The sequence below is a fragment of the Belonocnema kinseyi genome, chromosome 6 (assembly GCF_010883055.1).
Source record: "Belonocnema kinseyi isolate 2016_QV_RU_SX_M_011 chromosome 6, B_treatae_v1, whole genome shotgun sequence".
In the NCBI taxonomy this organism is placed as follows: domain Eukaryota; kingdom Metazoa; phylum Arthropoda; class Insecta; order Hymenoptera; family Cynipidae; genus Belonocnema; species Belonocnema kinseyi.
Window position 1 is genome coordinate 149,547,683 of NC_046662.1, and position 13,100 is coordinate 149,560,782.

The window sequence follows — 13,100 nt, forward strand, 5'->3', positions numbered from 1 at the left end:
CCCAAGTGGGGAACCTTGCATAACGGCTTCGTGAGGTTCTTCGCTTGGGGTGATTGCTAGAGAGATTGATCAGCAACCTGGGTCGGAGCAGTGTTGCGGAACTAACGTGTTATTTACTTAAATAGCAAGAGAATTCTGGATCAATCTATAAAATCTCTATCCCATCCACACACTACTCCTTTCCCCTGCCGAGTGAGTCACGCCTACCCCGAAAGGGAAATGGCTTAATGGTGTAATAATAAAGTAGCTAGGAGTGTCGATTTTCCATCGGAAAACCAAACAACGAGGATGACATGCTGTGGGGAGTTGGCGGACTTTAGAAAGTGATTGGTACGGTCGATCTTATCCTGCCAATCGAGGGAGTGGTGGGGGATACGATTCCAACTTTGGCGGTCCCGGATGAAGTGGTTTCCAGGTCATTCATGGTGGGTCGAAGGTAGTTGAACCAGCTAGGGATAAGGAGCACCTCAGAGGAGGGACAGATATGGTTCTGGAGAACCCCACATGTGATAAAGAAATTACCAGTGGGAGCAGTGAATGACTCGCCGAAAAATGGAGCCGTGGTTGTGGTTATTCAGAGCATCATTCGGACCAATGGAGATATTGGTCGCCAATTATTGAGAAAATATGGAGATTGCAAAGGATGGAGATCGGTTGCTCAAGGACATCAAGAGCTTTGAGCAGCCTTGAATACTGGAACATCGAAGGGAATCTTTGCAAGAGGAACAATTAAAATTTGGAACCCAGCTGTCAAAAAAGGAGCGGTAGCGAGTAGTGGAACTAGCGAACAAGCATAGAAGAACTGTTTCAATTAATTTGGATGAACGTGACTGTATGACTCTCACGTAAATGGAGATACGGGAAAGGGAGGCGGTCAAACCTATCCGACGACCACTGATTCAAGCTTCAGGTATTGAAAGGCTAGAAATGGAACGAATTGTCAAAGAATGGAAGAGTGCAGGGATCGTGTCAGACACGAAATCACCCTATGCCAGTCCAGCCATGCTGGTCAAGAAAAATAATGGAGAAAAGCGCATGGTGATCGATTTTCGAGCACTGAATGCTTAAACCATTAAGCAAAGTTTTCCATTACCTGACGTGCACGAACAATTAGGATACCTAGCTGGGAGCAAGATATACGAGACCTTGGATCTTGCATATGGATATCTATAAGTCCCTCTAGCAGCGGAAGATCGGGAGAAAACAGCGTTTGTCACACTGAATGATACTGGCGAGCTAAATAGTATGATGTTTGGCCTGATGAACTCACCATACGAATTTGGTCGATTAATGAACAAGAAATTGGGAGGGCTGAAAAGTAAGGTGGCCTTGGCGTACGTAAATTATATTATCATCCCAGCAAGGAATTTCGAAAACCTGATGGAGGAACTATCTATTTGAAGGAGATGAAGTTTTCAACATTTCCGGTCCAATACATAGATCTTCAATATCACAATTTTCAGTACTATTAATACTTATATATAATCTTTCTCCTTCACTGTCTAACACCAGTACGACTCTTTGATTTATTTCTTCAACGGCTTTATTTCTTGCAGATAATATGGCGTTATTTATTTCATTATATTGTCCATTGTGATTATTGAGACAAATTTACACTTGAACTAGCTTCCCAGGATTGCCCATGTTTCTTCGTGACCATGATGAAGAGAATCTGAAAATAATTCTATATTATTACTGTGGGAGTGTTAATTAATAAGTTATCAATTTTCACTGACTTTATTTTTCGCGTTTATTAATATACACGTATGGCCATACTTTTACATTTGTCGCATTCGGTTTCTACTGATTTTAAAATAAAGCTGCGAAATACAATTTGATATACACAAGAAGAATAACCTTACTCAAAACCTACAATCTACTGTTTTTTATTGGGATTTAAGTCATTGAACGAAGATATTTTAATTATTTTAAGAACTTTGTACAAACTAAACGCGATTATTTTATATTCAGGAAAAGCTTAGAAATAGTACTTGTAGTAACCGAAAGATATGATTGCATTTTCTTAAAATGAGATAATATTTACAAACGCTATTGAAATAACTTACGCACTGGAACAGATAAAGATATTCTTTAAACGTCAATTACGTGTGTCAAAGACATTTGTGTGCTACGGTAGAGTAGTCACAAATATCTTCAAATCTGCTGTTCATCGCGTGTACACCCTAGAACATAAATTCTCCGTTTAACCAACGTCAAAGAAGTTGTTCTGAGGAATAGAGACAGTGTGCAGTTACTTAGAGGGAACGATTGTATGCTCTCAAGGGTAAATATTATTAGGTACACTTGAGATTCATACATGCCATCTCCATCCGGTTTTAAATTAGGATATAAAATGAAGATAAATTTCTAAATAAATTGCATGAAAAAATTATGCATTACCCCGCGCACCTCTTACAACCGGTCCTTTTAATTCATAAGTCCACGGCATTTATGCATCTCAGCGTAATTTAAAGTTTTATCTTTAGTTCCTTTTTCATAGAAAGCCCTATTATTTTACAAGATTCTGCTAGCCTTTGAGACTATTGACTCAAATTAGAGTCCAATATTGATCGGTTAGGCAAACAAAAAGTTAATCGAAAACTTTAAACGAAACAATATGACAATTTCCTAAAACGCACATAAATTAGTTTTCTTTACACGTTAACGTGTCTTCCGTCAGACATTACTGCGGTTTTCAGAAATGAAGACTGCTAATACTGACATAAAATGTCTTTTTAGAGAAAGAGGCTACAATTCCATTGTAAAAATGGAAACGTTTGACATTTCTATCCATAATAAATATGAGACATTCCACTTAAAGTCCATGCACTTCCAGCTTGCATCTTTTACGTATATTTTCGAACCATAATATTATTCTAAAGATGTCAATCAAAATCAGTAACGTCGAATTTGAAATCAGAATTAAACCATTTTTTTCAAATAAAGAATTTTTCAATATTTAGTTTTGGAGCTACTTCTGCCTACATAAAATGAGATATTGAATTAAAAGTTTAAGTAGCTACAAAAAAATGCAGCAAGGTAGGTATCGGATATATGTCACATACCTTTAAAATAAAATGTTAGTTTCATGCGATACGTAACTGTGAAAAATATATCTATCGATAGTACACTCAGAAGTGAAGAGAAACGTTTAAAGCCGAAAAATTTGATGATTCCTAAAATCACATGAGCGGCAATTGTAGAGTTTCAAAAATTATTCAGGTGGCATTTTTATTCGTCTCATATTATCCCTTTTCCAAAAAATCTCTTAATAATCAAAACATAAAATCAGAAAAAATACGAAACATTGTTTAATTGAAAATATAAAAAACAGAAAAAGGTATAACTTAGAAGTTAGCCTTTTTCTTCCAATGAGCAGAAATCCAATTACTGCAGTTTACATACAAATATTTGGAAGTAGCAAAGCAAAATAGAAGAATGAGTAATAGAATATTTAATATTATTTCATTTTTAAAATTATCATACTTCCGAGAAAGATTCTTTATCTTTATTCGCCTTGGAAAAATTAGCTGCACACCGTGGATTGGTAGACGTGTCGTTTTTATTGGTACGTAAACGGGAAGCACCACGTGAAGAATAGTATTCGTCGACTTGCTGCTTTAGTTTCGCCTTCTCCATCTCGAGACTTTGTTCCAGAGTATTAACGGTCGCTAATCTTGAAGTAATTTCCTGGATAGCATCATTGGAATGATTAATAAAGTTCACGGGATAATTTTTTGCCAGGCCATTAGAGTTTAGGACGGGTTTACTATCGCACTGAATTGAAATGGAGTCCGGTGATGAAACAATATCGTTTTGAGCCGCAGTAAGGTTCGTATAACTGGCACCAAAGTTTCCGTCAATGCCATCAGTAATGCTTGAACTAGAACTAGAACCAGAACTGGATGTAGCAAGATCCGATAAAAGGAAACGAGGATCGATAGGCTTAACTTCCTCGCCGTTCAGCACAATAAGATCTGCATCCCAAACAGGCTTATTTTGTTTCGAGGAGTGTTTCATTATCACATGGGAACTTTGATCGACTTTTTTCGCAGCCTCTTTCAAAATTGAGTTAAAAAGTGTAGCGCTGTCTGTTCCCGTATCCAATGAATTTTGTATTGCATTTTTATCAGAAGCCGGGGTCTCTGCAAGTTTCGTGGAATTGGAAAACTTTTTCGTGTCCAAAATTTCATCTTCATGATCTATATTTGAGCAAACAGACATAGCCACTGACTTTGTGCGGGGTAGCCGTAAACGAACTTCAGGGTCATTCAAAGTTTCTTTGCCTTTTCGTGAAACCAGGGTCATCGCTTGCGACTTGTTGTGAGGTTTACGGAGTGGCTTGTCCGGATCCTGAAATGAAAAATGATTGTGTTTAGATACAAAAATAAAGTGAGTCTCACAGCGTAAGAAATGTGGACCTAAATTCAATTAAAATTATTTAACTCACAACAATCTACAAGAATAAAATGCATTAGCTTCATTATATCTGATTATTCGTTCATCTTAAAGTTTCTTTATCCGTCCGTCCCTCAGCACACCGATATAAAAGACTATCAAAGTAACGACTCCAAGCTTGTATGGAGTATGCCTTTTCAGTATTTTTTCATCGGCAGGAATTTATTAATTAAATTTGTCGGCAAAATATATTAAAAGTTAAAAAAATAAAGAAAATACGAGGTCATTTTCCGGTAATGGCAAGTATAATTTTCGTTCCCCCTTTACTTTTCTTACATCTTTTCAAATTCGAAGGTGGCCGCTAGACTGTGAAACCTGTAAATCGCCGGAAATTTTATGAGACTGTGAAAAACCAGAGAATGACAGTGAATTTATTTTTTTACCAATAATTTTAAATTTAAAAAAATCTGTCCAAATTTGATTTAAACCGTTATTAAAAATAATTAGTTAAATTTTTATCTTTTTCAATTCTGATATCCTTCAGTTTAGAATGCGTAATTCGAAAATCTTTTAACTTAAAAGATCTTCCTTATTAGATTCTAATTTTTAAGAGTGACTTTTAATTTAAAGATTTTTAAAAATTAGAAGCATTCGAATTCGAAGATTTTGGTCAAAAAATATTTCTAGTTGATCAACTGTGAATATAAATTAATTAATCCTACATTAAAAAGTTAATATGAGTCGTCATAAGTATGTATTAACGCATGAGTCATGCCTAACTGGGTATACGCACGTTATAGCTCTGAAGATTATCGAATCTGTTTACATTAGCGACGAGAAGAGTTCTATGTGGCGGCTCTGTTTTTATTGCAGTCGTGAATAGCTATTTGGGCTGGAAATATCCGTATTATTGGAAGAATTTTTATTACATTCTCATCCATGAGAGTGTAATGTAATCGTTCCAATTTTCAATCTCTGGTTTTTAACGGATCTTTACGTTTCGACACTCACAGAGTCCGAAAATCATCAAATTTGGTCGGTGTATGTTTTTATGTATGTCTGTATGTATGGTTACCTGAATGTTGTAGCCACGCTAACTTGGGAAGTATTTGTCTAATCGAGTCAGCCTTTGATACACTTCTTGAGATTCCCAAAATGAAGGTTAAGTTCATTAAGCAGATATTTCTAACAAAAATTAAAAAATTTAAAGCAATTTCAAAATAAAATTTTTTTTTAATTTTTCGAAATTTGTGTCCAATTTTCTTATAGATTGCTAGAAGACTTACAAATTACATGAATAAAATGTTTAATTTTGACAAAAATTAGAAAAGTTATATACTTTTGAAAATGTTCAGAAAAATAGAAAAAAAAAATTTTTTCTGCTAGATTAGGAAATTTCATTAAAATTCTTCACTAGATACCAAATATTATTATTCTAATTTTAAAAGTTAAAAAAAAAGAAAATAAATTGTAATAGGTTAAGAAACCTCAATCCAAATTTCTACTAGACATAAAATATATGTATTTCGAAACTATTCTCATGAAATTTGTTGATCAGAAAAAAATTCAGTAGATTTGAACAAGATTTACCAATTATCTTAATGAAGTTTTTGAATTGGATACAAAGTATCGAGTGCCAAGCGCGAGTTTCATACTGAGAATGTAATCGTCAAAGCCGTAGATGCTTTAAGAACCTTCTTTGAAAACAAATGGGAAAAAATTACAGTTCCAATTTATGGCCGTAATTCCTTGAAAGGTTGAATCACAGTTTTCGATTTAAGTTACAATATTTATGATATTTCAGAAAATGTAGTTAAAGTCAGATTGGCCACTATTTTTTAAATTTTCGTCTCCCGGCTTTCTCCCGATTCTCCCAGGAAATACTAGTGATTTCTTCCGGTTTATAACAAAAATTAACTCTCTTTGCGAAACCAACAGTTTTCTCACATATATTATCAATTGCGAAAGTCAACTTGAGCAAACTCGAGCAAACCTTTCTTCAAAAAAATTGATTAACTTTAACCCGATTCCCGTCTAGTAGGGTAAATTTTACCCAAGACTTTCAATTTCTTTATTCATTCTTTATTTTAATCAGGCATTTTGAAACAAAAAAAAGAGCGAGCACATTGATGATGTTCAGGTAATATATATATACCATATATATATATATATATATATATCAGAGTACGCAGCCTTATCCTTGCATGTGGGGCTCTACAAGGATGGACGAACCCCTTTCCCTAGCTTCCCGTGGGAACAGCAATGACAACACCAAACATAGTTGTAGTAAGTGCGGTTCAAATCAACAGAACGCGCAGGGCTCCCGAAAATGGGTCGGCCAACAATGCCGACCAATCTAGAGCTGGGGGAGTCAATGAAAATGGATTCAATGCGATGGATCGGCGGGATCTCGCGACCTGGAGCTATCGCACTTTTCGCAGCAACGCCTGCGAAACCATGCTGAACTACTCCGTAAAAAGGGCTCATAAGACCAAAAGACGAATGCATCAACTTGCCATAAAGATAGGCTGGGCAGACAGTACGCGTCCCGCATTCAGTGTGTAATTTACTACATCACATCTGGCAGGAATTTTACCGCCAAGGTTCGAAAGTTCGCGCGCGAACTCCGGACCCGTTATCACACACTTAACAAATCAAAGCTGCTGACCATCAGGCCGCATATTGTTGAGAGAATACGGAAACTATCTGACGCTAAGAGAAGTCTAGAGCGGAGGGAGAGGTGGGTCAGGGAAAATCAACAGTTTCTCTCTGACCCATCTCGACTCTTCCAAGACCCTCCAGTTACTGTCGAACACCCACCCAAACCAGAGGAGGTCGAAGTATTTTGGAGAGAAGTCTAGGAAGTTCAGCATAGACTGGACAAAGAGTCAGAAAATATGAATAGCTTCAAGGAGTTATGTGTTGTCCTCATAACACCTGATAAAGAATGCTCACCCATCACTACCGAGGAGGTGAAAAAAGTATTAAGAGGGATGAAGAACTATTCCGCACCGGGACCAGATTGTATCAAAACCTATTTGAAGTCGGAAGAGCCCATTCCAGAGTGGTTGGTGGAAGGGCGCACAATACTCCTGCCGAAAATAGGCAACTTAGCTGACCCGAAGAATTACAGGCCAATAACTTGTCTGAACACACTTTATAAGATATTCACATCTATCCTAAATGATAGGATTGATCGGGCAATTGAACCTGTGTGGCAAGAAATGTATGAACAACGAGGCTCAAAGTAAGGCGTAGCCGGACGTCGGGAGAATCTGCTCATCGATAGATGTTTCGGCAAAGATGCAGCATTCTACCAGCGTGACCTATCGATGGCCTGGACTGATTATCGGAAAGCCACCATGAGCCCACTCCTTTTTTGCCTTACATTATTGCCACTATCTCTAGCACTTCGCCATTCCGACGGGTACTTGTGCGGCAAACCTGCAGATCGAAAGTACAAGGTCAATCATGTATTTTACATGGACGATCTTAAGATCTATGCTAAAAACAGAGAGCAACTGCATCTAGCTCTGGGGATTGTCGAACGATATACAAAGGAAATTGGAATGGAATATGGGTTAGACAAATGCGCCAAGGTTTATTTGAAGCGAGGAAAACTTAATGGCATCCCTGAAGATCCTGAGCTCGCTGATAGAAGCGCCATACAACACCTTTGCGCTGGAGAGACTTATACATACTTGGGCGTGCCACAGAGCCGCATTCAGGATGTGACATCTATAAAGGATACTCTCCGAAGCAGATACAAACGTCTCATCCGACAGATTTGGTCTTCCGAACTGTCGGCGAGGAACAAAGTATCTGCAACGAACATGTTTGCCGTCCCGGTACTACTCTACTCATTAGGAGTAATTCCATGGATGAAGAACGAGTTCAGATCTCTTGATATCGGGACAAGAAAGGTTATGCACATGAACAAAAGCATGCATCTTAAGTCTTCCGTTCCTCGACTGTATATCTCACGCCGTCAAGGGGGTCGCGGAATATTGAGTCTTGAATGTCTTCACAACAGAGTTCTTCTGGGTACAGCACATAGAGTTGCAAATGGAAGAGACACTCTTCTTAAAATGGTCAGGAATCACGAAGAAGTGGGAAAAGGAGCGTTTCTGTACAAAGCAGCGGAGGAGGCTGCTGAAACACTCGAAATTGACTTCAGTATTAGGGGTGAGCAAAATGCACCAAATCTTATCTATCTCGACTACTCACTCCTGAAAGCCCGGATTAAGAAAGCACAAGAGAAAAACTTTCGTGAACAGCTCCTCGATAAGAGGATTCACAGTATCTTCCATCGAAATGTGAAGGATCAGTCAATGTCTTGTGAGCTAACGTTTGCTTTCCTTAAATCCCCCGGATTGAAGTCTGGTACGGAGGGTTTCATTTTTGCATGCCAAGAAGGTGCCATTTCCACCTTAACATACCATCGCCACATTTTGAGCCAAGACATTCCCGATGATAGCTGCAGGGCGTGCCATGCACACCCCGAGCATTTAGCTCACATACTATCTAGTTGTCCAACTCACGCGGGAACGACCTACATTCAAAGGCACAATGCGGCACTAAGAGTGCTTTATTACCATCTCTGTCACTCTTACGGCATTAATCTTAATATCGCTCCTCTAAACGCTCCTAGGGAAATTGAGTCAATTGTCGAGAATGGGAAGTGCCGCATATACTGGAACTTTATATTCTGACAATTGTTTCTGTTGCTCAGTCGAGGCCTGACATGGTTCTTCTTGACTTCGAGAAGCGAACCATGTTCGTTATCGAATTTTCGGCACCAGCTGACAAAAACATCATAACCACGGAGAATGAAAAGAGAGATATCGAGACCTTATAAGGGAGTTGCAACGATTGTACCCGGAATATTCTGTTAAACTAATCGTCCTTATCATCGGCGCTCTTGGAGGTGCCAAGCTTTCACTTGCTAATGGCCTAAAAAGCATCCCTGCATGTCAACAATATGCTAGAATACTTGCGGGAAAAATGCAGAAGGCGGTTGTTCTTGGGTCGCTCCGTGTTCTTAGGTTGCACGAGGCTTTTGCTGGATCGTCGTATTGATTCCTTTACAGACTGTAACCACCTATCTCACGGTCGTGAGACGTGGTTGTGAGTGAAACTTTACCACGATTTCGCTGGGAGCGGGTGCTAATCTGGAAAATTGCACTCGCTCCGCTGGCAATCGCCCGATATTCCAGAGCATTGCGCAGGCCTTTGCAGCGACTGTGTTGTAGGTTTAAAGGAATAATTACAACTTTGAAAAATTTGAACATGGAAAAATATGGTGTTTTATTTTACGATGAAATCGAGTTTTCATTTTGCTCACTTTTCGTTGTTTTTTTCAAACATTTTTCGAACGAACTTAAATTAAACTAATGACTATAAACCCGTTTCCATTTCAAAAAAACATATCTTATACTACATTACTTTTTTCTGTGCAAAAATATTCAATACCGGCTGCGCTGGACATGTTTGAACACGTGAGGTGAAAAACACCCGTTGTTCCCTTTACATAATAAAAAGGAGCTGTGACTGTTAAGGGTTAATATTATCTTAAAAAAATATTGTATTTCTTCAAAGAATTTCAAAAATAATAATTAATAAAAAATAGTTTAAGTTATGTAACCCATTGTTTTTTTTATAAACTATTGAAAATAATAACAAAATTGTAATGTTATCTTTAGAAAATGTTGATAGCATTCTTTTTGTTAATGTTGAAGGTATCAATAATAGTTAAAATTACAATGACTATGAGTTTGTATATTAATACAAAAAATAATTTAAAAAACGAGCCAAAATAATTTAAATTAAACAAAAGATGAGAGCGTACATTAATTTAAAAAAGAAGATTAAGAAATAAGGTAATATTAAGAAATGAACTTACCAACCAACTAATTTGATGTGTTGCGATGCAATGTCAATGCATGTCAATGCATTATCTCGAAAATAATGTTTAAAAGAAACAAAATTATTTAAATTTCAAAGTAGATTGACCCCTTGAAATTACCCAAACTGTCAAATTACTGTTGTATCAATTTCAAATAGTTTAATTTCTATCTTTTTTCATTTAAAACTCATTTTTTGATATTTTAATTTTTATTCTTCCTATAAACTTATTATTCATTCTAGAAATTTACGAATAAAATATTTTGGAATCTTAAATGACTTATTTCTTTAAATCTTCAACTAAAAATCGGACAAATTTTAAATCTTATATTAAAAATTAAAGATTGTGATAAAGAATAAAAAACAATATTGCTATGGCATAATTTCATTTTTTGAAATTATCAATTTTAAGCTTTTCCATTCGAAATTGCGTTATATTTAAACATAAAAGATTTACATTGACATTGCATCGCAACACATCAAATTAGTTGGTTGGTAAGTTTATTTCTTAATATTAGCTTATTTCTTAATCTTCTTTTTTAAATTAATATATGCTCTCATCTTTTGTTTAATTTAAATTATTTTGGCTCATTTTTAAATTATTTTTTGTATTAATATACAAACTTATAGTCATTGTAATTTTAACTATTATTGATACCTTCAACATTAACAAAAAGAATCCTATCAACATTTTCTGAAGATAACTTTACAATTTTTTTATTATTTTCAATAGTTTATAAAAAAAACAATAGGTTACATAACTTAAACTATTTTTTATTAATTAATATTTTTGAATTTTTTTGAAGAAATACAATATTTTTTTAAGATAATATTAACCCTTAACTGTCACAACTCCTTTTTATTATGTAAAGGGCACAACGGGTGTTTTGCACCTCACGTGTTCAAACATGTCCCGCGTAGCCGGTATTGAATATTTTTGTACAGATAAAAGTAATGTAGTTAAAGATATATTTTTTTTTAAATGGAAACGGGTTTATAGTCATTAGTTTAATTTAAGTTCGTTCGAAAAATGTTTGAAAAAAACAACGAAAAGTGAGCAAAATGAAAACTCGATTTGATGGTAAAATAAAACACCATATTTTTCCATATTCAAATTTTTCAAAGTTGTAATTATTCTTTCAAACCTACAACACAGCCGCTGCAAAGGCCTGCGCAATGCTCATGGAACATCGGGCGATTGCCAGCGTGATTGTAAACGTGCAATTTTTTCACGTGCATTTCATTTGATTCTAAGCGTGCAAAATAATGAAAAAAAAACTTATTTCACTTTACACGATCAACTTACGTTGGAAATTGAACGAAGATCACTAAAATCCATGACACACAAATTTTTGTTGAAAATCACTTTCTTGCTCACTGACGGCACAATGGGCAATTAATACCCCACAGTTTTACAACGTCTACTTTGAGCGGGTGCCCAACGTATGCTGATATTTTCCGCTTTATAATAACCAACTTTGCCTTTAGTTAGTGATGTAAATTACTTGTAAAAGTCGACACGTCGTCAATTTTCTCAAATTTAGTACAAGACAACATTACAAATTTTAAATACTTTTGATATTTTATATAAAAAAATTAATTGATATAATTTCAACTATTTCTGGTGAATTATTCTTTTGAGAAGATTTGAAAGAAAAATTGAAATGTTAAATACAAAATTAAAAAAACAATTTGGATTATTTTGGTTAAATTTGTTAAATTTCTTTAAAAAAATTATGATAATGTAAAAAATTTATTTTTAACAAAGTAGATCAATTTGTTATATACTTGAATGATATTTTATAAATTTTTATTGAAAATTAAAGTAATATTTATAATTTGTGATTAATTACTTCATAATTTTTGTCATATTTTAAAATAAATCAAGAATATTATTTGAAAGTTATGAATTTTGAATAAAAAAAAATATATATTCTTAAGAATTTACTAAACAATTTTTTACGGAATAATCTAAGAATGTCTTTCCGATCATTCTTTTCTATATTGCCTATTAACTTTATAATAATGATTAATTATTCAACGATTTTTCTCACAAATGTAGGTTTTGCCTATTTTTGAACAATAAGGTTTAATCTTTGCAGACATAAATAAGAATGTTCAGTGAGATCTTGACTGGTTTTTTGAAAGATGTCGGATTTACTTGACCCAATTATTATATTATATTCGGTTTTGATTCCTCTAGAATCAAACCGAAGGGCCTATGACAAAGCCACCGAACGCGTCCTCGGGTTGCGGATAGAGAGTCCCTGTACCAAGGGTTTCTGCTGAATATGGTTACCTGGGTGAGGTGCCTAGAACGGTGACTCTGGGATACCGAGTGACCTCTTAGAGTAAGCAGCCTTATCCTTACATGCGGGGCTCTACAAGGATGGACGAACCCCTTTCCCTAGCTTCTCGTGGGAACAACAATGACAACACCAAACATAGTTGTAGTAAGTGCGGTTCAAAACAACAGAACGCGCAGGGCTCCCCACAATGGGTCGGCCAACAATGCCGACCAATCTAGAGCCCGGGGAGCCAATGAAAATGGATTCAATGCGATGGATCGGCGGGATCTCGTGACCTTCGGGTGGACGGATCAACTGAATCACGACTTGCTAGACTGCTACGATGCGAGTGTGGTCCGTGAACGGGGTTACATGGCACGGCTGCATGCTCTGTGGTGCGAGAAACAGCCGGAGCTATCGCACTTTTCGCAGCAACGTCTGAGAAACCATGCTGAACTACTCCGTAAAAGGGGCTATGTAAGCGGAACGCCTACTCTACCACAGCTAGAA

General features: G+C 36.1%; 1 protein-coding gene across 2 annotated transcripts in view; it reads right to left on the minus strand.

Annotated features, from left to right (window-relative positions):
• Nucleotides 1–1,535: 1,535 nt before the first annotated feature.
• LOC117174497 overlaps nucleotides 1,536–13,100 on the minus strand; it is a 77,788-nt gene continuing 66,223 nt past the window's right edge. Inside the window, exons 4-5 of one of the 2 annotated variants that reach the window (XM_033363666.1) lie at nucleotides 3,487–4,353; nucleotides 1,536–1,672 (exon numbers count right to left, since the gene is read on the minus strand). In XM_033363666.1, coding sequence (XP_033219557.1) covers nucleotides 1,598–1,672; nucleotides 3,487–4,353 — 942 coding nt within the window. In that variant the 3' untranslated portion in view covers nucleotides 1,536–1,597. The remainder of the gene's footprint in view (nucleotides 1,673–3,486; nucleotides 4,354–13,100) is intronic. The other variant, XM_033363665.1, reaches the window with a different exon arrangement.